The sequence below is a fragment of the Schizosaccharomyces octosporus genome (genome assembly GCF_000150505.1).
Source record: "Schizosaccharomyces octosporus yFS286 unplaced genomic scaffold supercont6.2, whole genome shotgun sequence".
In the NCBI taxonomy this organism is placed as follows: Eukaryota; Fungi; Ascomycota; class Schizosaccharomycetes; order Schizosaccharomycetales; family Schizosaccharomycetaceae; genus Schizosaccharomyces; species Schizosaccharomyces octosporus.
The window spans coordinates 3442648-3465764 of NW_013185620.1; the positions used below are offsets into that span (position 1 = coordinate 3442648).

A 23117-nucleotide genomic window follows, 5' to 3' on the forward strand; every position below is an offset into this window, starting at 1 on the left:
TGATGTATAGAGATTCACGAGGTCCCGTATTGCATTTAAAAAAATATATATAGTTTACTTTGAAATTAAGTTGCTTCGTAAGTTTGCAATAGGCTATGTCAAGTCCACTGTAGGCTTACTACGATCGGCCAACTACTACCATCCTCGCCTTTGGGAAAGTAGTGTTAAAACATTTTCATCGATATTTTAACTCAGTTATCTGATGAATTTTTAAATCTATTTGATCTCTATAAAGTTTTAAAACGACTATAACCTTGTCGAAGCTGTTAAAACCAACAAGTAGCTGATCGCGATCTTTGCCTTCTCTCGGTTTCTTCTGCTTGTCTTCATTCTCAAGGAGTTACTCCTTTTTGTTCATTTAAAATAGTCTTTCTGTAAAATTACGAATCTTCTCAAGGATGCCGTCGACTCCACATAAAAAGTCATTGCCCGTCTCTTTCCTCTGGACATTTAGCATTTTGCTCGTTTTACGTCTTACATCCGCGTCGTTTCGCGTGATTGATGACTGTGACGAAGTGTACAACTATTGGGAACCATTGCACTATCTTTTATATGGCTATGGTCTTCAAACATGGGAGTACTCGCCTGAATACTCCATTCGAAGTTGGTTTTATGTTTTATTGCATGCTATTCCCGCAGCTGTAGCTAAATCAATGGGACTGAGTCGCCTCCATGTCTTCTATTTTGTCCGTGGTGTCATGGCCTGCTTTTCAGCTTTCTGTGAGGCTACCCTTGTTCAGGCTGTTGCGAGAAATTTCAACCGTGCTGTGGCCCTTCATCTTACGTCCATTCTTTTTGTCAGCTCTGGTATATGGGTTGCTAGTACTAGCTTTCTCCCATCATCCTTCGCCATGAATATGGTCACACTTTCTTTGTCCGCTCAGCTTAGCCTCCCTTCTACCAGACGCACCGTGAAAGTACTTTCGTTCGTCGTAATTGGCGCAATTTTGGGCTGGCCATTTTCCGCTGCCTTGTCAATCCCATTTGTTCTTCTCGAGCTTATGGATATCAGACGCCAATTTGTACCTTTAATTACTCGCTGGCTGAAAGCTGGTTTGGTTTGCCTCTTGATAACAGCAATTTGTATTGCTGTTGATTCTTTCTTTTACCAAAAACTCGAATTTGTAGCTTGGAACATCGTCAAATATAATGTTTTCGCTAAAGACGGTCGTGGTCCCGAAATTTATGGTACTGAGCCGTGGTGGTACTACTTTGCAAACTTAACTCTACAACATAATATTGCCTTTTGGTTTGCTTTAGTATGCGGTCCTTTTGTTTTCATTGCGGCACTTACCAATTGGATTAATTTAGACTCTTTTCTTGACCTTTCGTCTGTCATATCTCCCTTCTATTTGTGGTTGTTAATTTTCCTTTTGCAGCCTCACAAGGAAGAGCGTTTTATGTATCCTATTTATCCTGTACTTTGCTTGGCTGGAGCCGTCGGCTTGGATATGTTTGTTAAAATTAACATGAACCTTTATACGAGTGTGACTCGTAGAGCACGCTCTACGTTCCCCGTACGCATACTCGTTCTTATCATTTACGCTCTAATGGGATTCATCAGTATTGCCAGAATTTTGGCTGTCCAAAACTACAATGCACCGATGATCGTATATCCTGCTCTTACTTATTTGGAAGCATCGGAAAACCCTATTACGAACATCTGTGTTGGTAAAGAGTGGTACAGATATCCTTCCAGCTTTTTCCTTCCCGAACATGCTCGTCTCAAGTATGTTAAGAGTGAATTTGATGGAATTCTGCCCGCTGAGTTTAAGGAAGACAATACTACGAGCTGGTGGAATCGCCCTGGATATTTTGAAACGCCAATGTATATGAATGACTTGAATAATGAAGAACCTACACGTTATGTCTCTTTGGAAGAATGTGACTTCTTAATAGATTCAGAATTTATTCACTCAAAGCCAACCGGACATGAGTTGGTTTATTCAAAGGAACCTGGTTGGAAGGTTTTGTTTATGTTTCCTTTTATTGACACAAAGAATACTCCATTTTTGGGAAGAGCTCTTTCAGTTCCTTTCAGCGAACCGAAGTGGGGTAGATATGAAGTACTTTCACAAAAGCCCGTAAACGTTACTTTACCTCAGTAATTGCACATCAACGTGCTTTAGACGTTTAATATGAAATTCAGTGATCGATTTGGAGTCATACCTTCAACCTATCTTTTACGCTTCCATTGGAAAACAATGATACTTTCGTTTGAGATTTAGGAAGTAAAACTTTTTTATTACACCTTTTTGGGTATATTTTTTTATATTTAATGAATAATAGCCTGTATAAAATGCAAAACATAAGCTAAGTAATTATCGTTGGGTAACATTAAGACTAATTTTTCTATTCTAATTTACAAGACAGGTACAAAAAAAAAAGAAAAAAAAAAAAAAAAAAAAAAAGAAAAAGGTAAGTAGAAAGTTATAAAAGATAAATCAAAAATGAAGTATTAAAGAACGCATGAGGGAGAAAGACGACGTTAAAAAGAGAAAAATAGTGGTATCATAAACGTTCGATTTGTTTTAATATAAATGCGCGTTCGTCGTTAAACTGTTCATCATTCTTTCTGTCATTATGAAAAACAGAAAGATAAGTGAGTAATTTAGATTTGTTTCGTCGCAAAATTTCCACTACTTCTGGGGATTTTTCGGGGTTGGCGACAAAGAGCTTGAAGACATGAAACGCTTCAAACTGAATATTTTTACTTTTATCTCGTAACAGAATCATCATTAATTTTAAGTTTTCTGCAGAAGCCAGATATCTTGTCATGACCGAGTAGTTAGCACGATTCAGTAAGATTTCTCCTAACAATTTCAACGATTGCCGCTTAGTGACATAGTTTTCGGAATTCAACAAGACAGTAAAGTTTGAAAAAAATCGATCAAAATTCTTAAATATAAAATCTGCTACACGATGTTTATGCGTTAGCAATAGTGTCTATTCAAGAGGTTAGTAATCAAAGTAGAAGAAAAGAGATGATATTAGCAAAACGAAAGCATCTTTTCTAATGTATGTGAAAAAATCCAAACAAGTTTGAAAACTCACCTTGAAAGTAGAAAACGCGTCACTGGCAATATCGAAGCTAGGAGCTTGCACTAAATCGAAGAATAACCAAAACTGACTTGTTTCTAGCAACACCTGATTCAAAATATCATGCCTGGCACATTCACGTAGAATAGTCCCAGCCGTAAAGGCAGACTCAGTGTACTGGTAGTAGGAGATGAGGACAGGGAAAATACTGGTATTCCCCATGAGATAGTCGACAGTAGGACATCGGGAAGCTACTTGTCTACGAAGCATAGCACTGAAGATTAATCCCGTATCCTTGCGGGATTCAAAGTCCAGCTTTCTCAAGTTTCGCACCAGAAGCAAAAGCACGTTCGACTGATATATTTGCAACGACAATTCTGAAACCTGGTCTGCGTGAGGTTCCGTTTCTGAAGTACCACAAAGAGAAATCCTTAAGGTTTGAAGGTTCTTTGCAATTTCTTCAAACAACTATTTGTTTACATTAGTAAAACCATTCTTCAAGTCATCTTTCCTCTCCCTTTACGTACCTTTTTTTTATCCTGAATTCCCTCTACGCGATGCAATAGCTCACAAAGATTGCGAACAACATCCTGATTTGATTTAGGCCGTTTCGCAAATAAAAACGACATGCGGAATCGTTAAGTGATATTCTGCTCTCTCTTGTATTTATTCCATCCTGTCTGTATATGGTGCAGGGTGGGGGTGATTCTAGGTAAACGTGGGGGATAATAAATCAAACGATGAAGACTTTTTGTATTTCCAATGTATGTCCTAGGTGGGGTGATTCTATGTAGGTTAAGGAAGTAAGTGGGGGTATGAAGTAAGATGCGTATGGAATAGGTATGGAGAAAATTCAAAAGAACTGGAAGCAGCTAGTTCCTTTATTTTTTTAATTAGAAAACAATATGAAAGACGTTTGCAAACGACGATTCTTCAGTTGCTGGATTTCAATGAACGTAAATAAATATCATCTTACAAACTACAGTAAGATAATAACGAAATACGCTATATTCCAATAGTAAACAAACCAACAGGAGAAACTCCAAATTCGGAAAAGGACATTTTTTCAGTTTATAAGTTATCTATTCTTGAGTAGTTTGAAGTTTACAGGATCACAACGTGTTTTCACGCTTCTTTTTGGAATGCAGAGTGCTTGACTTTGGCAGGGAACAATAGCATTCGCCTTCAAACTTGGAATGATATTTGTTGGCTTTCTCTTTCTCTTTTTCTTTTTAATCTTTTTTATGCATCTTCGTTTCAGGTAAGCACCTTGAATAAACTCGACTACATAGCTCTGTAATACCAACTGCTACTGACCAACACTGACATTTTGACAGGGAGGACGTAAGGGAATTTCAATGCCTCTCTTTCCACTCACTTTTATTGTCCATTGCTAATTAATATTTCGAATATTTCTGTTGGTTTTTGCTAATCCAAAAAGTCAAAATAGACACACACACTCTCTCCTCTTCATCATTCAAATTTTTTTTTTCATTTCCCTTAAAGCGAGTGAACTCCTTTGTTTCTATATTTTCAATTCTTTTATTTAATTTATCGTTGCAATCGACTTTGTCATACCCGATAGATTTGATTTGTTTATGGAATGACTTCTGTAAAAGTTGTTTCGAGAATTCGTCCATCAAATTCGTTTGAGCAATCTTTAGGATTTGAGGAAATTGTATCACCTTTAAATGAAAATACTGTGCATATAAATGTTTGTAGTTATGTGTTTACCGAATCTTTTGGCTTTTGGTATCACACTCTTCAAGCGGTTCTGCTAACACTGTTTAGACAAATGACTACACAGGAAATTTTGTTTACGACAGAGTCTTCGGAGCCGATAGCACTCAAGAAGATCTATTTTCATATTCTATCAAACCTACAGTGGATGGTAAGAAAATCCAGAAGACGCTTGAAAAAAATCTCGCCGTTAATCCTCATTAATCTTTATAATCTTATTTTATTTGCTAATGAATAGATCTATTCCAAGGATATAATGGTACCGTTTTAGCCTATGGCCAGACGGGATCTGGGAAAACGTACACGATGATGGTATGACGGATGTCCAAGCAAGAAATGTACTGATCTCGAAATAACTAGGGTGTGGAAGGAGATCCTGAGAATTCGGGTTTGACTCCGAGAATGCTTCATAGAATCTTCGACAAAATCCGATCGTCTCCTTCAACAACAGAATACGAGGTGAAGGTTTCTTATATGGAAATTTATATGGAGAAAATCCGGGATCTACTTTCTCGTATGGTTTGCCATATTTACTTTTTGTGTTCGATTTCGAGATACTAACTCATGATAGCTGACAATGATCATTTGACCGTCCATGAAAACAAACTTCAGGGTGTTTATGTTGAGGGACTAAAAACTGTCTATGTATCGAGTGAAGCAGAAGCATTTCAAATTTTGAATCAAGGGATGAATTCTCGAGCGGTCGCTAGTACAAACATGAATGCCACTAGCTCTCGATCACATTCGATATTCGTTGTAGAGGTTGTACAAACCAATAACTCATCTGGAGAAACAAGGCGTGGTCGTCTTTTCCTGGTAGACCTTGCGGGTTCCGAAAGTGTGGGTAAAAGCGGTGCCGTAGGACAAACGCTCGAAGAGGCAAAAAAAATCAACCGTTCACTTTCCACTTTGGGAATGGTTATCAATTCACTAACAGAAAACAAACACGGTCATATACCTTACCGTGATTCTAAGCTGACCAGAATCTTAAAAGAATCTTTGGGAGGTAACTCTCGAACAACACTGATTATCAATTGTTCTCCTAGTATTTACAATGCCAGCGAAACGCTGTCTACGCTTCGCTTTGGTAATCGTGCGAAGAATATAAAAAACAAGGTGGTCGTTAATTCAGAGCTTTCGATGGATGAAATGAAGCGGAAACTGCACTTTTACAAAGAGTTATTATCTCATTGTGATTGTAATCTTTTCGAGAAGCTTAAACTCTCTAGCAAACAAGACCCTTCAAATCTGTTTTTGGAAGGAGAAGAGAATCATTCGATGCATGATCATACGTTTGTAAACCATTCACTGGCAAGCACGTCAATAGACAAGTTTCGTGACATGGATTTTGGAATGGATAACACTTCGACACGTGTTGGGTCACAGCTTCTTGACACTTCCAAGGCGGAGGCCGTTGAACAATTGTATGCGAGAGCACAGACCGAGCTCAAAGATCGGGATGGCTTACTAAGTTCTACTCGCCAACAGCTTTCATATCTTATGGATGCTTTGGGGGATGCTCATAAACGATACGTCGAGTTAGTACAAAATCATCGGAGGAAAGAGGATATGGGTGCTACTTCTCAAACATCTTCGACTGTTGAAACCCCGTCCAGCGTAGTAAAACACGACGAAGACCAGGTAAACCAAGAACGTGAACTACTTTTACAAAAGCTCAGCGCTATGGATACATCATTAACGTCTTTGGTGTATGTTCAACAACGGCTACTTCAGGCTGTTTCCGCTAATAAACGTCCAGGAAGTGGTACTGTCGTAAAAAAGATTCAAGGAGGACACTAATACCGAGAATGACACTAGAAGCTGCTGTTTACTTCTTTCTACTTATTCGTTTATAAAAAATAATAAAAAAAGGAAACACCAGTCGAGAGTCCTCCATTACTTACGAATTCTATAACTACATTTTGACCAAGACTATATACCTTATGGTCTCTAGCTCTGCGTTTTTTTCTACCTTAATGACAGGCAATCTATTACTGGCACAATCCTACTTTGTCGAACTGTTGTCATAAAAATTTTCTTTTCTTTTCTACTATTTCTTTCTGACATTCGAAGATGCCTTATTAATTAGTACTTACGCGGTTTTCCATTATTGGACAATATCAATCTTACCAGATGTATGTACTATATCATATCGACGCTGGGTTCTCCTCAAAAAATTAGGCGTCGTTCAGCCTCACTAAAAGGTAACGGGGTTCGAAAAACCCAGGAGATTTAGAACTTGACCTTTGCACATTTCACGGTTAGAGTGGATTAATTGAATGCTAGAAAGTTATCCATAAAACTCTGGCGGTTGGCTATTGATTGTTTGGCGCGCTGCTTAACTAGACTAAGTAAAGCATAAGATTTTTGTGCATGTTGGTTAGTTTCTATATTTGAAATTTATTGGATGTGTACTAATTTGTGTTTTATTTTGATTTATTCGCACTTTGTTTTCGATCATCGCATTGAATCTTGTTGACTTTAATCTTGTAATACACTCGTCTGCCGCTGGGGGAAATTTCATTGCAAATTCCGGCGTTGGATTAACTAGTTATGGGATTTTCTAAAGAGTCTGAATCACAGAATGTCATCCCTTCTCATTTAGACAAGCTAAAAGCTGCTATGGATGAACAATTTATCAAGTCCTCAAAGATCGTCAACTCTTTTCGAGGATCTCATAAATCACCAGCGGATTCTATATCAGGGGAATCGGCTTCTGTTCCAAATAATTCGCAGGGCCTTCATCCTTTGCCTTTTTCGAACTTATCCAGTTCCACTGAGGGTATCTCTTCTAGTTTAAACTACCCTCGTCTTCCAATGCAACACAGACAATCACTAGATAAACCAGATTTATTTTTCCAAACGCGCATTGCCTCCAATAATGCGCATAGTTTTCCTTCTCAACGATCATTAGAACAGAACAATTCGTCCGCCAATTCAATAAAAGGTTTAGGTGGATCAACTTCTGTTAGTAGCAAAGAAAATCTTTCAGCAAATATTGGTAGCCGAGATTCGACAAATTCTTCTTTATATGAGCCATTCGAAGCTGACTACTTTTCCGAATGGTCACGTGCGCCTTCGGATCCTCTTGAAAGTCAGTATCCTAATTTCACTGAATCTGCGTTTTTGTTAGTATCTACTACCGAAGTTTCTCACCTCTGGAGAAATATTACCGACATTTTTACACAACAATATTCTGCACTCGAATTATCTTTAATAGAACCGTGCGATGTTTCAGATCCCTATAATACTCCGTGGAAGCTAAGGTGTTTGTATCAAGGTTCTATAGCATATAATAAAAAGAATGATACCAACAATTTTGAAAATGACAACAAATCAAACTCAAAACAGTTTGATTCATCTAGGATACTTCCTTCTACCACTACCGGGGACACAATTTATAATTCCCAACGATTACCACCAGTGGAAAGCCCTTTGATAGATCATAATACCGTTCAAGCGGTTCTGGAACGAAAAACAACCTTAGTATATACTAGACGACTTCCATTTCTCAGTCAACCGTCTCCAATTTCCACTGGTACTTCTTCTACAGAGGGAGTTAGTGAGCCTCAAGCTATAGGTGGTGTCGATAATCCCAAAAAGAAAGAAGATAACGTTTCAGGTAAATTTCCATTTTCGCTTTCATTTAAAAATAATTTACATGGAGATACAAACAATTATGGTTATTGGTCGGAGTGGTTCAGTTCGAAAAATGCTCATGAGGATCAGTACGACGAGTTTGAACAAAGCTTGTTGTCGCCGTGGTCAAAATCCCCTTTGGGTAGCCCCGCCGTTCAACCTGAGTCTAATCGAAACCCTTTTTTCCTGGGATTTCAAGAAGCTTCTTTTTTGGATTCTAACGAGAAGAAGGATGAGAATTCTAGCGATGCTAAAGATCTCCATAATGAAACAGTTAACGACTATTTTAATCGCCAATTCCAATTCGAGCATGATACCGCATTGAGTTTAGTTCATATTCCCCTCGTATACCCAGGAAGTGTGAATTCTAATTCTTCAGTTAATCGACTTCCTGTAGCAATTCTTTCTTTCAAATCAAATCTGGTTCCCTATCCTGAAAACCTTATATCATGCGTCAATCGTTTGGTTCCTTTCCTTTTCGCAGGTTACACAAATTGTCAAGCTACTATGATCCCAAGTAACCTTCCTTCTTTTCACAGTCATGATAATTTTCAGCCAAATTCTCATGCAGAGTCAACAGCTGGAGCAAAACATGGCGATCGTTTTAATAAATCTGAGAATGCAGACGCTTGTCAACATTGCCGCGAGAATACAAATATGAAATTAAGTGAAGATAAGCTAACAAATTTTCATTTTATATACGATAGAGACACGAAGTTATCTTCAAAAATTGCTGTTAATAGCTCGTCATTAAGAAAACACACCTCTTTGCAAAGGTTGAAGAGATTAGTATATAAAAAAAGACGAGGTTTTAATCAAAAATTCCAGAAAACAAAAGAGACGTTTCCCAAGAAAGAATGCTTAAAGACGGAAAAATCAGATGATACTCTATTGAAGCCGAATGATGGTAACGAACGACAACAAATTCAATCTAGTAGCGCTTCGCCTCAGTTTTCTCTTTTGAAAAGCATAATAGACTCAATTCCCGTTCATGTCTTCATTGCGGATCCCTCAGATGGAACCATTGCTTGGGCCAATGGTCGAATGTTATTATATTGCGGTCTTAGTTTAGATGAACTATTAGAAAAGCAATTCAACTGCATACATTCAAATGATTTTAAGAGTTTCATGAAGGGTTGGAAACAATTCTTATCTTCTGCTGAGGTCTTTACTAAAGAAATACGGCTTCAACGCTTTGATGGTATATACCGTTTCTTTATTTTCAGAGCTGTTCCGATGCTTGATTGCAGTGGCTCGATATTACATATTTTCGGTACAATGACCGATGTACATGAGCAAAAAGTTGCTGAATTGGAAGTTCAGAGGCAGTCGACTGCTGCTGCTAATGAAAATAATTATCGATCATTGGCAGAAGCTTCTCCTCAGATTGTGTTCGCCGCTAGCACTAAAAATGGTATAATATACGCTAATGCCCAATGGCTTAGCTATTCAGGATTGTCCTTCGAAAATAGCTTAGGTCTATGTTACCTTTCTGCAGTTCATCCAGATGATCGAGCGAAATGTTTACTTCCTAATTCTGGCAATGGATCTGATGTGGATAACACATACGTCGCTGAGATACGATTTCGTTCAACTGACGGCTGTTACCGATGGCACTTGGTGAAGTCTGTCTGTGTAAACAACTCTGCGGATTATAACTCTAACTTATGGTTGGGTACTTGCACCGATATTCATGATCATAAAGTATTAGAAGAAAAACTAAAAGAGGCGAATGTGGAGGCTCATAGAATTGTACGGGATAAAATGCAGTACTTATCAAATATGTCTCACGAGATTCGTACTCCCCTTATCGGTATTACTGGAATGGTTAGCTTTCTGTTGGAAACCGAACTATCTTCAGAACAAACAGATTATGCTCGTGTCATTCAGCAGTCAGCTGAATCTTTGCTGGCTGTCATAAATGAGATCTTGGATCTGAGCAAAGTTAGAGCAGGGATGGTGAAGTTATCTAGCGAAAGATTTTCGTTACGTGCTTTGATGGAGGATGCTAATGAGACATTAAGCACATTAGCATTTTATAAAGGAATTGAACTAAACTTTATAGTTGACCATAATATACCGGATGTACTTTTTGGGGACCGTAACAGAATTCGTCAGGTTGCTTTAAATGTAATCAGCAATGCTATTAAATTTACCGATACGGGTGAGGTAATTACACTCTGCTCCGTGCTGAAATGGTTAAATACAGAGCAGTCCGTGGTGCTGAAGTGGGAATGTATTGATACTGGACCAGGTTTTGATTCCGTAGATCAGTCGCGCATATTCAAGCCCTTTTCTCAGATTGAAGCGTCTGATGCTCGCAAACAAGGTTCTGGCTTAGGATTAGTCATTTCTCGTGAGTTAGCTGAGCTACATGGCGGGGAAATGAAGTGTAGAAGTATCAAAGGTGTAGGAACGCATTTTATATGGACTGCCAAATTTAAAGTGGACAAAGAGTACCTTAATTATGATATGCCAGATGGATGTTGTCCAGTATGTTTTCATCCCTATGAAATGCCTGAGAGGAAAAGTGACTCAAACCTGCAATCATGCGACGATGGATTTGTAAAATCAAAGTTCCAAAATATTGAGGTAATATCGCACTCTGAAGATGCAAATAAAAACAATAAAGATGACAACTATGCGGAGAAGATAAACAGTGCAAATTATAACGGATATAGTAATCCGTATGCTCCTACTTCAAACTATTGCTGCTGCTCGACATCTCTTGACCCTAGCAATATATTGTTTTGGAAGCTCTATCGTTCTCAATCAGAGGGCTTGCTTTTAAATTATAAAGCTTTGGTTATTGTTGTCTCATATACAAAGTTTAGTGCTGCTGCATTGGTGAATTTTGTTCAGACTTTATTGGATGAGAAAACATTAAAAGATATTGTATCCTTTAAGGATCCCACAAAGGCGTATAGTCAATTGGTGGAAACACCGATTCAGTCTAATGTGAGTCATATAGTCTTAAATCTATCTAGGAACGAAGACTATATCTCTTTTATTCGCTCTCTTCAACAGTGTGCATCTTACGAAAGTACAAAATTTATTGTCATTGTCAGTACAAAGCAAAAAGCGGCTCTTTCGGAAGTATTTACAAAGCATGAAATTGATCAATCGAGAATCCATTTTGTTTTACGCTTATTAAAGCCTTCAAAACTTTTCCCCATTTTTTATAAAGATTGCCCTCAAATAGATGGAAATGTACGGCGAAGCAGTCTAGTCTCTGAAAGGTTAGCTGGCCAACAGAAAGCCGAAACCGAGAATTTGCGAAACGATATGAGGAATTCCGGTTTCAGGGTTCTTTTAGCAGAAGACAATATTATTAATATAAAGGTCATTAGTCGTTTTTTGGAAAAGATGGGAGTTGAATATGATGTTGTTATGAATGGTTTGGAGTGTTTAGAAGAGTGGAAGCAAAAAGATATAGGTTACTATTGGTTGATATTAATGGACTTGCAAATGCCAGTTATGGATGGTTACCAAGCGTGTATAGAAATACGGAAACATGAGCTACAAGGTGGACTTGAGCCTACCTCAATTGTTGCTTTGAGTGCAAATGCTTTGTCGCATGTAGCCGCAAATTGTGAAGAATGCGGTTTCGATACATATTTATCAAAACCAATAACTTTAAAGCATTTGGTTTCTGTCGTATCTAAAATATATTACCAGAGGCTCAATTGAGACAACCAGTTGTGGAATCGCAGATGTTGATTAACAGCAAATGCGGATCGTTAGGAATTCCTTTCAAGTCATATACTACAATTTGGTTGAGGTGACTAATTGCTTTCAGATTTTTGACCCTATGTTTTTTTAAAAAAAAAAAAAAAAAAAAAAAAAAAATTATTTATGTGCATCGTATATTCATAATTTCCTTATCTAATCGTGCCGAAGGTGGACGGACGTGATCTCTTTGGTATGTATATTCTTTTAGGTTTATATACTTGTTTATTTCTTTTTACTATGGATGGCTTGACAATGTATTCCCGTGGGAGGAATATTTGTAAATGTTCATGAAACTTTTATTATGACAGACAGCATCCTTAATAGCAAAATCTATCAAAGATTTAAATCCTGAGTGATATAGCTATGTTTAAAAGAAGAAGAAAAGATATTTTGCTTATGATTGTGATACTCAAAGAGTATGCACGCTTTTTGTATATCGTATGAAGTAAAACCACAACCTTTAATTTTTCTTAGACTAGTGAAGTCGAAGTTCTATTTTATTCAATTTCGTTCACGTTTTCAAAGTGTCTAAAAACGCTGGTTAAAGATGCAAGCATATTTTTGCACGTAATAGACGCCCGATTGAAGTTACTATCCTACAATCTGTAAAAGCATGACTTTTCTTGCTTTGATACGCATTTCACATATAAGGTGAGATTTTTGTACGGTTCAGCAAAATCGAGTTGAATCAATGCTAATTGTTTTGATATTTTTTATCATTGCAGAACATGCTAGTGCTACGAATTCGAAGCCAAACTCAAGCCAGAGTGAGGATATTCGACAAAGCAATGGAGTCACAATCCAATGTAAACCTATTAAACTGATACAAAAAGATTCCCGGTGTTAATTTTAAAACAGAGTTAAGTAATGGGTGAAATCGCCTGTCGTCTCCAAGTCAATTTTCCTAACCAAACACTTGAAACCCATACTGTCAAATTGACTGAGGATATATCTCACTATAAATGCTGAATAGTAAAACGACATCGTAGCAGAGGAAATTTAATAGTATAAGCAAACGCACATTTTGTTTTTTTGTGAAATTATCTATATTAATATTTCTTAGTATAATATAATTATACAATTCAAAACTGTAATATCGTTTTAAGGTCACTTTTATATGATATTTGCAAGTGGCACTCAATGATTTTGAGAATAAAAATGTTATACTTAAATAAATCAACTTGGATATGAATTTTTACACATTTATTAGCTTTTACTTTGTTTTTCATCAGTATAGTGTGTTGAGTAACAGGAAACGAAATCATACGCTACCCGGAATGAACGAAGGACTAAGTAACACATGGTAAACACCATATTGGATCTTCCTAAAGCAAAGTTCTGACTATAAAAGCAAGGTAGAGAAATCTGCCATTCATCAAGTTATATCATGGATTCGAAGTGGAAGCTTCCTTTTATGTCAAATAAATCGCCGGTAGAGCCACCAACTAGAAAACCGTTGAGTGGCAGTTATTCACGGCAGAGTACTCACTCATCATCATCTAACCCTTTTGAACAAAAGTTACCAATGCCTTCAAACGTAGATGTACGCCGTCCTTCAGGACCTTTTCGGATTGTGAAAGCTACTTCTACAGAAGATGCATTGACGAATTGTATTATTGTCTCACCAATGGATTTTCGTGAGCAGTACATCATTGTTGACAATTTGAGAGTTTTCAGTACAAAGCCTGTGCCTGGATTTCCACAAGGATGCTTGGGAGCTTCACAACCTCATCGAGAATGGGCTTCTTGGTCTCTCAACCAACAAGTGAACGTTGCAAGTTATGACCCTTATGGACCCAATGGAGCACCTTACTTGAGTGCTCTAGAATTAGAAGTTGATTTTCAAAATCGTAATCGCACAACCAACGAAGCTTTGGATGGGGAAGAGATGTCTCAGCTGTTCGCCAATAGCTATCAAAATCAGGTGTTCGCTCCCGGACAAAAAATTGTCTTTGATTTCAAGTCCTTTAATATAAAGGCTACTGTTCGCTCCATTTCATGTGTTGATCTCTTACTCTCGGATTCGCCAGATCAAGGGATCAATACCAAAACGGATCCTGATTCTCGGGGAATTTTAACTGCCCAAACAGAAATCCATTTCACTAAAGGTGCTAACAGTTCAGTACGTCTTAAGGCTAGTATGAAGCGTCCAGCTACAAATGCTATTTTACAACCTGGTTTTAAATTTGAAGACATGGGAATTGGTGGTCTTGATACCGAATTTAGTGCCATTTTCCGTCGTGCATTTGCTTTACGCCTTTTTCCGCCAGGTATGATTGAGAAATTAGGTATCAGTCACGTAAAGGGTATTCTGCTTTACGGCCCTCCTGGAACGGGTAAGACATTGGTTGCTCGTCAAATTGGTAAAATGCTTAATGCCCGTGAACCAAAAATTGTAAATGGTCCGGAAATTTTAAATAAGTATGTCGGTCAAAGTGAGGAAAATGTCCGTAAACTTTTCGCCGATGCCGAACGTGAATACCGTGAGCGTGGAGAGGAATCTGGACTCCATATTATTATCTTTGATGAATTGGATGCCATTTGTAAGAAGAGAGGCAGCTCTGGAGGTGATACTGGAGTCGGTGATCAGGTAGTTAACCAGTTACTTGCGAAGATGGACGGTGTTGATCAATTAAATAATATACTCGTGATTGGTATGACTAATCGTAAAGACATGATTGATGAAGCACTCGTTCGTCCTGGCCGTTTGGAAGTTCATGTTGAAATTTCGCTTCCTGATGAACATGGACGTCTGCAAATTTTGAAGATTCATACTGGACGCATGGCTTCCAACGGAATTTTGGAGGATGATGTGGATTTGATGGAATTGGCAAGTCTCACTAAAAACTTTTCTGGTGCTGAAATTGCTGGTCTAATTAAAAGCGCTTCGAGTTTTGCATTCTATCGTCACATCAAAGTAGGTACTACTGCTGCTGTTTCTGGAGATTTGGAAAACATTAAAGTTAATCGCAACGATTTTTTGAATGCTCTTAATGAAGTTCATCCCGCATTTGGTGTTAGTGAAGAAGAACTTGAGAGTCGTGTACAGGGTGGTCTTATTAATTATGCAAAGCATATTGAAGAAATCTTTACGGAAGGCAAGTTATTTGTTCAGCAGGTTAAAAACTCCGAACGCACTCGTTTAATGAGTGTTTTATTGTCAGGACCTATAGCTTCAGGTAAAACTGCATTGGCAGCAACTATTGCTTTGGGATCCGATTTTCCGTTTATTAAGCTAGTGACTGCCGAAAGTATGGTAGGCATGAGTGAAAATGCTAGAGTATCCTATGTGAACGGCGTGTTTGAGGATAGCTACAGAAGTCCTCTTAGTGTAATCGTTGTGGATGAGATAGAGCGTCTTATTGATTGGGTTCCCATTGGTCCTCGATTTTCAAACACGTTGCTTCAAACTCTAATGGTGCTTTTCAAAAAGCAACCCCCTAAGGGCCACCGTTTGCTTATCCTTGCTACCAGTTCAGAGAGAACAATGCTTTCTCGGATTGACATGACAAAATCTTTTGATGCTGAATTGGCTGTGCCCAATGTCGGAAATATTGAAGAATTAGATCGTGTATTACAGTCTATAGATTATTTTGCTGATACGAATGTCCGTGCAGATATTTTACAAAGACTACAAGGCTACACGGGTACAGAAAAGGTTGATGTTGGAATTGCGAAAATCCTTTTGATTGCTGAAACAGCTAAACAAGACATGGATACCGCCTCTTGTTTCGTGGAAAGTCTGGCAAAGGCAATACCTATGGAGTAAGTCTAAATTATCGTCAGCAACTAAACCCAATCATAATTTGCGTAAAGCATAAATACTTTTATATATTGTATAGTCGTTTGAAATTGCTCGTAATGTTTTTTATGAGCAACAGTGAAACATATGTTAGATGTTATGAATAACTAATGATAATTTGGTGTAAGACAATTAAATAATTTATCTAACTAATGTTGCGAAAGTAAACTCATAAATAATTTTTAAATTAAAATATTAGTTTGAGTCAGAAAAAGTGTGATTGCCCGTACTACCTAACGGAAGGTCCTTGACCACCTGCGTGTCTTCAAGCTGGCCTTAATCAAAAGTACCTACGGTTTTTGCTGTTAAATTTAAATACCTAATTAATTTAGACAAGATTTATTTATCATTGTATTACAATAATGATCAGACCGGGACTCATAAAAGCTACAGTGCGACAATTAAGTACTTCTCCTACGAAAATAAGTTATCATTATGAAGCACCGTTAAAAACGGCAGTAGCTAATATCAAAAAATTTTCTGTTGGTTCCTTAGGGCTAACTTATATGATATCTCCGTTGATGCTGCTTTTGGACGCAGAAGGCATGGGGCTTGCAACACGGCTGATTATGATTTCGACAGGTAAGAGTTAATATTCGTTCATACATTAATTTAAATTTTTAGCTTGTGCTGCTTCAACAATTTCTACGGGATTGATCCACTGGGCGGGAAAGTCCTATGTAACGGAAGGTGTACTAAAGGATAATTCTATTACTTTCACTACTTTAAATTTACTAGGAAGAAGGAAGGAATCTAAGTACAATGTTGAAGATCTACAAACTCCAGATGCTGCTACGAGCCGACCATTTACAAATATTGAAACGAGAAACCATCCAAAGAAGTATTTTTATGTTCATCAAGAGATAGCTAACAAAATTTTTGAAGCGATTGGCAAGAAGGAACATGATAATTGAAGCAAATATAGTTATACAGCATATGGCACAATCCGAAAATATTATTAGCTGAATAAATAAAGTGAAGGACAAACCAAGGGAAATGAACGTAAAAGGAAAAAACAAGGGATACTGACAAAAAGAAGGACGACATATTACTTATATTCCAAACCTCTCCTGGTAAGACGATATGCTCTGCCACACGAAGTCATAAAAGCGTCAATCAATCCGGCACCAATGGCATCGCAAAGCCGAAATTTCCAACCAAAAAAAGTTTCGTGTTTTCTCCTTGCAGTTACGGAAATGTTTCTTTGTAACAAAGAAGCTTCAATACATTCATAGAACGGCTTCTTCTTAAAAAACTGAATAAGATCTTTGCGACTTGAATGCAAAATGTGGGTAAAAACACCTAAGTTCGGAAGAGATATCCCATAGGAATCAGTACCATCCAGAGTTAGGAATCCAGCAGTCGTCAAAGTCCGTCTCTCCTGTAAGGAAAGGTTTAGTTCTTCGGAGGAGTATGAGGTAGATCCATGTGTGCACAAAAATTCTCTCAATTTTGTAATTAAAAGCTGTAATTCTTTATTATCTTTGTGTTTGTTCAAGTAGAGCTGATATATTTCATTCAACTCAGATCGTAATACCAGGCAAGATTCGCCTGAGAAACTATCGGAACGATGTAGGTATAAACGACGTACATTACCAATTTGAATTTCCTTTTCTAATTCCCTTGACACATTGGTAAAATCAGAATGATATACTCCAGCAAGTTGTGTTTCTACAATCACTCTTGGGCAGTTTGCAATCATCAATTGGCTTTCTCGAGTGAGATTAGCATCCTCAAACATATGCTGAATCAATTCTACAATGCAATTGCATACTGTGAAATCATTTAATGGAAGTATAGGAGGAATTTGAAACGAAAAAATCTTCAATGGAGCATGCCGACTTGGAATCGTGGAAGGTTCGTTCTTTTTGCTAATGGATCCAGAGGAACCTTTTCTTTTAGAAAATATACTATCAATTTTTACCTGATTCCCAGATTTCTTTCGTAGACGTGTTATTAATGAAGCCGCTGGCATGTTTTTGTCAGTCGCGTATTTGTTGAAGGCAACTAACAATGTACCGTTAGACAGCAATTTCTAGCCATTAAGCTATGCATAAGCGAATATTTAAGGTAATAGGGTATTTTTCGTTAATAAACAAACAAGGATAGATGAAGAAATCTTTGTTTTAACAAGAACAAGCAACAAAGAAAGGGGAGTTTTCGTTTAGAAATGCTCAGTAATGTAAGTCTCTGTAAGTATCTAATATGTTTTATCGGTATCGACTCGCAGCATTATATGGATTATATCAATAAATTAATATCTTTGCAAAAGCAAGTTGTTTTCTTAGCTAGCCAACTAGGTGGAAGGAAACCCTTTTTTTTAAGACGAAAACCTTTTCTTCTTTGTAAGGATTTAGTGGTACTACATCTCAGATGTTTCAAATTCCCTATTTTATTTACTTACGGAGTTAACTTCCTTTCAATGAATGTAGCGTCTCATGAGCTACAAAATGGTTATTGGTAAATAGATCAATATTTAATCATAATAGATGAAAGTGAATCCTTGCTGCCAAGCTTTTGTATGTATGATAATATTCACAGTATGAGCAAGGATGAGTCAATAATAAAGCAAAAGAAGTCTACATTCAGTTGGACTTATTTCAATAAGTATTCAAAAATGCATTAAGAATTTAATCACTCGATAGTTCGTGTTTCTTCTTTCTTTTTTCTTTTTTTTGTTAATTTATGGATTTTCAAAAATTCAAGGCTTCCTTGTTTACTAACGTTTTTCTGTATTATCCACTAAACATATATAAGGTTTATCACAAACACACACTAAATGTATATTCGGTTTTGGAATAAAACTTAGCGCATCTTTCGTTAAAGGCAAAAGAGTTAAGAACGAAGATTTTACCTTCTACTTTCCTTGCTTTCTTTACCGGCATAAAGAGGTGATTTCACCGGGAAAACAAGTTTATATTTCTTCAATAAGGTGCTAGCATTATGGACGTGAGCGTGGAAGAGTTGGATAGAAAGTTTATGAGCATTGGGTTGAATGAAACTCGTGTCAAAGATACGCTGAAAAACAAAAAGTTGAGTTCTGCTTTGAACAGAGTAATTGACGAGGCCAAACTGAAGGAGTCAGGATGTGATCGTTCCGTTGGTAACTTGTTAATGACCTTGGCAAATGAATCATTGAAACAAAAAGACACAAAGTTGCAAAAACACGAACCATATATTTGCTCCAAGATAGTCAAGGGAGATATAAAGAGCACTCTCCAAGTAAATGCTGCTATCGGATATTGTAAAAATACAGATTCCATTAATGAAGAAGAATTCGACAAGGAATTAGGTGTTGGTGTCACCTGTACACCAGAACAAATTACTGAGTTGGTTGGTCAGTACATAAAAGAAAATGAAGAAAAGATCGTTGAACAAAGATATGCCTCTTTCAATGCAACTTCATCCGCCTTGCGCCAGCATCCTATTTTGAAATGGGCTTCTCAACTGGATGTTAAGCAAACACTCGACAAGAAGTATTTGGAGCTTTTGGGTCCAAAAGATGAAAGAGACGCTCCAACTGGTAAGAAGGGCAAGGGAAACAAAGGAAAGGCAGATACCAAAGAACAGAAGAAGGGTACAACAAGCTCTAGTAAGAGCAATTACAATATGTTTGAAGAAGGCTTTCTTGCAAAGTTACACAAGCCTGGCGGAAATCCTCAGCTCATTCCTGAACGCATGAAGGAACACTTACAGGCAACTGGTGGTGGTGTAGTCACTAGATTTCCCCCCGAACCAAATGGATATCTTCATATCGGCCATTCAAAAGCTATTGCTGTCAATTTCGGCTTTGCTCGCCATCACAAAGGTATCTGCTATTTACGTTTTGATGACACCAATCCCGAAGCTGAAGAGGCAAAATACTTTGAAAGCATAAAGGACATCATTTCCTGGCTTGGATTCTCTCCTTACAAGATCACTTATTCCAGTGATTATTTCGATCAACTCTATGCTCTTGCCGAGTTGCTGATTAAGAAAGATAAAGGCTATATTTGTCACTGCACCGACGCTGAAATCAAAAAGGCAAGAGGTGGTGAAGAGCGTGGCCCTAGATATGCTTGCGTTCACCGTAATCGTCCAATTGAGGAATCCCTGGCAGAGTTTCGTAATATGAGAGATGGAAAATACAAACCTAAAGAAGCAATTTTGCGAATGAAACAAAATTTGGATGATGGCAATCCTCAAATGTGGGATCTTATTGCCTACCGTGTTCTCGACACTCCTCATCCTCGTACAGGTGATAAATGGAAAATTTATCCTACCTATGACTTTACTCATTGTTTAGTGGATTCATTTGAAAACATTACCCACTCCCTTTGTACTACTGAGTTTATTCTTTCTAGAGTTAGCTATGAGTGGCTTTGTAACTCTCTCGAGGTGTATTGCCCTGCTCAGAGAGAATATGGTCGTTTGAATGTCGTGGGAACCCTTATGAGTAAAAGAAAGATTATGAAACTCGTTAATGAAGGTTATGTTCACGGCTGGGACGATCCTCGCTTGTATACCCTTGTTGCTCTTCGTCGTCGTGGTGTTCCCCCAGGTGCTATTCTTGAATTTGTTAGCGATGTTGGTGTAACGACTGCCGTTAGTAATATTGAGGTTGCTCGTTTCGAAAACTGTGTTCGTTCTTTCCTTGAAAATAGCGTCCCGCGTCTTATGTTTCTCCCCGATCCTGTCAAGATTACCCTTGAAAATCTTGCCGATGATTATAGAGAAGAGATTCAAATACCCTTCAACCCCAAGAATCCTTCCATGGGTTCTCGAACTCAGTATTTGACTAAGACTGTTTATATCGATCGTTCGGATTTCCGTGAAGAAGCCTCCAGTGACTTTTTCCGTTTGACATTAAATCAACCTGTCGGTCTCTTCCGAGCTTCTTGCCCTGTCGTAGCTAAGAAGATTATTAAAGACGATAGTGGAAAGGTGGTAGAAATCATAGCTGAGTACGATCAAAGCCTTTCGATGAAACCTAAAACATTTGTTCAATGGGTTTCTGAAGATAGTGCAAGCGGCAGTCCCGTCCGCTTGTCGGAAACCCGTCTTTATAACAATCTGTTTAAGTGCGATAATCCTGCCGCTTTGAAGGACCATGATTTGGCTGACCAATTAAATCCGGAAAGTGAAATTGTCTTGAAGAATTCTATGGTTGAGACCGGAATTTACGATCTCATTAAGTCTGCTCCTTGGCCAAAGACTGACTCATCTGCAGGAGTAGATAAAGCTGGAAGTCCTGAAAGTGTCCGTTTCCAAGCTATGCGCGTTGGCTACTTTTGTTTAGACAAGACTAGTAAGGGTCAGGACGAACTTGTTTTGAACCGCATCGTTTCCTTGAGAGGAGAGGAGGCTGCTAAAAATAAGGATTAATTATGCTTGTGAATATAAATATAAGGAAAGGGTTTGGGGTGCTAGAAATTGAATTTCTTAATGACACCTTGTTATTGTTAATATCGACCTAATGGTCATAACAACATAGATTTATTATAACCAATCAAATGTTTTTATTTGTTTAGAACTCGGTTGTTTGTGTGGGTGTGTCTTTTAGGTTTGAGGGTTTCGACCATTGTTTGTTTACATCTGGCCATGATTTCGTAAATATATAAAGGATATGGCTCATGATAATATTTAACATTAACGCATATTTACTCAGTTACTCAACTGTATTCTACATACTTATCAAGACGAAAGCAGTATTTTTACAATGATTCTCGGTCGTCGTTTAGTATATGCTCTTTTACTTTTAGGATCCGGAGCCATTGGGTCTCTTGCTAAAACCAGTCCTATTATTATCAAGGGAAACGCATTCTTTGACTCTGAGAGTGGTGAGAGATTCTATCTTCGTGGTGTAGACTATCAGCCTGGTGGTTCTTCTTCATTAGTTGACCCGTTGGCTACCAATTCGTGCTTAAAAGATGTCGAAATCTTTAAGAAAATGGGGGTCAACACCATCAGAGTATATCAAGTGGATAATGCTGCTGATCATGATACTTGTATGAAGGCTTTCGAGGAAGCTGGAATCTATGTCATTCTTGATCTTAACACTTTTCGCCATTCGATTTCAAGAGCTGATCCAGCCATATCTTACAATAAAGTTTATTTACAACACGTATTTTCTACTGTGGATGCTTTTAAAGACTATGATAATGTGCTTGGCTTCTTCTCTGGCAATGAAGTCGTAAATGACCATGAAACGACAGCCATTACTTGGGTCAAAGCTACAACTAGAGATGTCAAGGCTTACATCAAGAAACATGCTAGTAGACAAATCCCAGTTGGTTATTCTGCAGCGGACATAGCTGAAAATAGACTTGAGTTGGCTCATTACTTCAACTGCGGAAATGAAGAAGAACGTGCAGATTTTTACGCTTTTAACATGTATGAATGGTGTGGCCATTCCAGCATGAGCGTTTCTGGATATTTTGATCGCATTAGAGAGTTCAGCAACTATTCCATTCCTCTATTTTTGTCTGAGTTTGGTTGCAACACTGTTGAAATCTTTGAAGATCAAACACCAAATCGTCCATTTACGGAAATTGAGGCCATCTATTCCCCTGAAATGACTGAATCGTTTTCTGGAGGATTGGTATACGAGTACTCCGCTGAACCGAATAACTATGGTCTTGTTATCATTGACGATAATGAAAACCGCAAGATATCTAAGAATTGTGTCACATTGATGAAGCAATTTCAAAAGGTACCAAATCCAAAGGGAGATGGAGGTTACCGAGAGAATTCCAGTCCAAGTGAATGCCCTAGAAACTCTACCTATTTTCAAGCATGGGATGTTTTGCCTCCTATGCCCAAAGAAGCTAAAATTTATTTGGAAGAGGGCGCTGGAGAACCGTTGGGTATTGATGGACCTACAAATATGTGGTCTCCTTATCATCATCATGATGGAAATGAATATACTGCTCCTAAGCGTCCCAAGGTTAAGCCAGCATCAAATACTACAAACAGTTCAAAGGCTAACCTTCCAGACAAGGAAGAACAGGAGGAAGAAGAAAGTGCATCTTCAAGAGTCACCTTCACACTGGTACAACTTAGTTTGGTATTACTGGTCTCAATGTTTATCAAATTCTAGACTGTAAGAGTCATTCATTTTTCGCCGGAATCATGCATTGATACAGAAGTACAAATCTGAAAAAGAACCAGATGCCTTTGGTTACTT

General features: G+C 37.9%; 9 protein-coding genes across 9 annotated transcripts; 7 read left to right on the forward strand and 2 right to left on the reverse strand.

The window, feature by feature from the left end:
- The first annotated feature begins 61 nt into the window (after positions 1-61).
- On the forward strand, positions 62-2388 carry SOCG_00967 (mannosyltransferase complex subunit Alg9). Its single transcript, XM_013163387.1, has one exon. It carries the CDS (start codon positions 399-401, stop codon positions 2106-2108), a length of 1710 nt encoding a protein of 569 aa, XP_013018841.1. The 5' UTR covers positions 62-398; the 3' UTR covers positions 2109-2388.
- Positions 2389-2438: 50 nt separating this feature from the next.
- SOCG_00968 (mo25 family protein Pmo25) lies at positions 2439-3771 on the reverse strand. The gene is made up of 3 exons (XM_013163388.1): positions 3567-3771; positions 3055-3507; positions 2439-2946 (listed from the first exon to the last, which is right to left on the reverse strand). Exons 1-3 carry the CDS (start codon positions 3666-3668, stop codon positions 2512-2514), a joined length of 990 nt encoding a protein of 329 aa, XP_013018842.1. The 5' UTR covers positions 3669-3771; the 3' UTR covers positions 2439-2511.
- Positions 3772-3974: 203 nt separating this feature from the next.
- Positions 3975-7087, forward strand: SOCG_00969 (kinesin-like protein Klp3). The gene is made up of 5 exons (XM_013163389.1): positions 3975-4753; positions 4831-4930; positions 5018-5091; positions 5140-5293; positions 5351-7087. The coding sequence occupies exons 1-5, from the start codon at positions 4643-4645 to the stop codon at positions 6577-6579; spliced, it is 1668 nt and encodes a 555-aa protein (XP_013018843.1). The 5' UTR covers positions 3975-4642; the 3' UTR covers positions 6580-7087.
- On the forward strand, positions 7022-13172 carry SOCG_00970 (histidine kinase Mak1). The gene has a single exon (XM_013163390.1). The coding sequence runs from the start codon at positions 7333-7335 to the stop codon at positions 12106-12108; it is 4776 nt and encodes a 1591-aa protein (XP_013018844.1). The 5' UTR covers positions 7022-7332; the 3' UTR covers positions 12109-13172.
- Positions 13173-13449: 277 nt separating this feature from the next.
- Positions 13450-16120, forward strand: SOCG_00971 (secretory pathway protein Sec18). Its single transcript, XM_013163391.1, has one exon. It carries the CDS (start codon positions 13538-13540, stop codon positions 15917-15919), a length of 2382 nt encoding a protein of 793 aa, XP_013018845.1. The 5' UTR covers positions 13450-13537; the 3' UTR covers positions 15920-16120.
- Positions 16121-16132: 12 nt separating this feature from the next.
- Positions 16133-17433, forward strand: SOCG_00972 (uncharacterized protein). Its single transcript, XM_013163392.1, has 2 exons — positions 16133-16534; positions 16577-17433. The coding sequence occupies exons 1-2, from the start codon at positions 16315-16317 to the stop codon at positions 16864-16866; spliced, it is 510 nt and encodes a 169-aa protein (XP_013018846.1). The 5' UTR covers positions 16133-16314; the 3' UTR covers positions 16867-17433.
- Positions 16832-18004, reverse strand: SOCG_00973 (uncharacterized protein). The gene has a single exon (XM_013163393.1). The coding sequence runs from the start codon at positions 17925-17927 to the stop codon at positions 17001-17003; it is 927 nt and encodes a 308-aa protein (XP_013018847.1). The 5' UTR covers positions 17928-18004; the 3' UTR covers positions 16832-17000.
- Positions 18005-18895: 891 nt separating this feature from the next.
- SOCG_00974 (cytoplasmic glutaminyl-tRNA ligase Qrs1) lies at positions 18896-21316 on the forward strand (the record flags this gene model as incomplete). Its single annotated transcript, XM_013163394.1, has 1 exon — positions 18896-21316. One exon carries the CDS (start codon positions 18896-18898, stop codon positions 21314-21316), a length of 2421 nt encoding a protein of 806 aa, XP_013018848.1.
- A 334-nt stretch (positions 21317-21650) lies between these two features.
- SOCG_00975 (sporulation specific 1,3-beta- glucanosyltransferase Gas4) lies at positions 21651-23030 on the forward strand (the record flags this gene model as incomplete). The annotated part of the gene is made up of 1 exon (XM_013163395.1): positions 21651-23030. One exon carries the CDS (start codon positions 21651-21653, stop codon positions 23028-23030), a length of 1380 nt encoding a protein of 459 aa, XP_013018849.1.
- Positions 23031-23117: the final 87 nt, after the last annotated feature.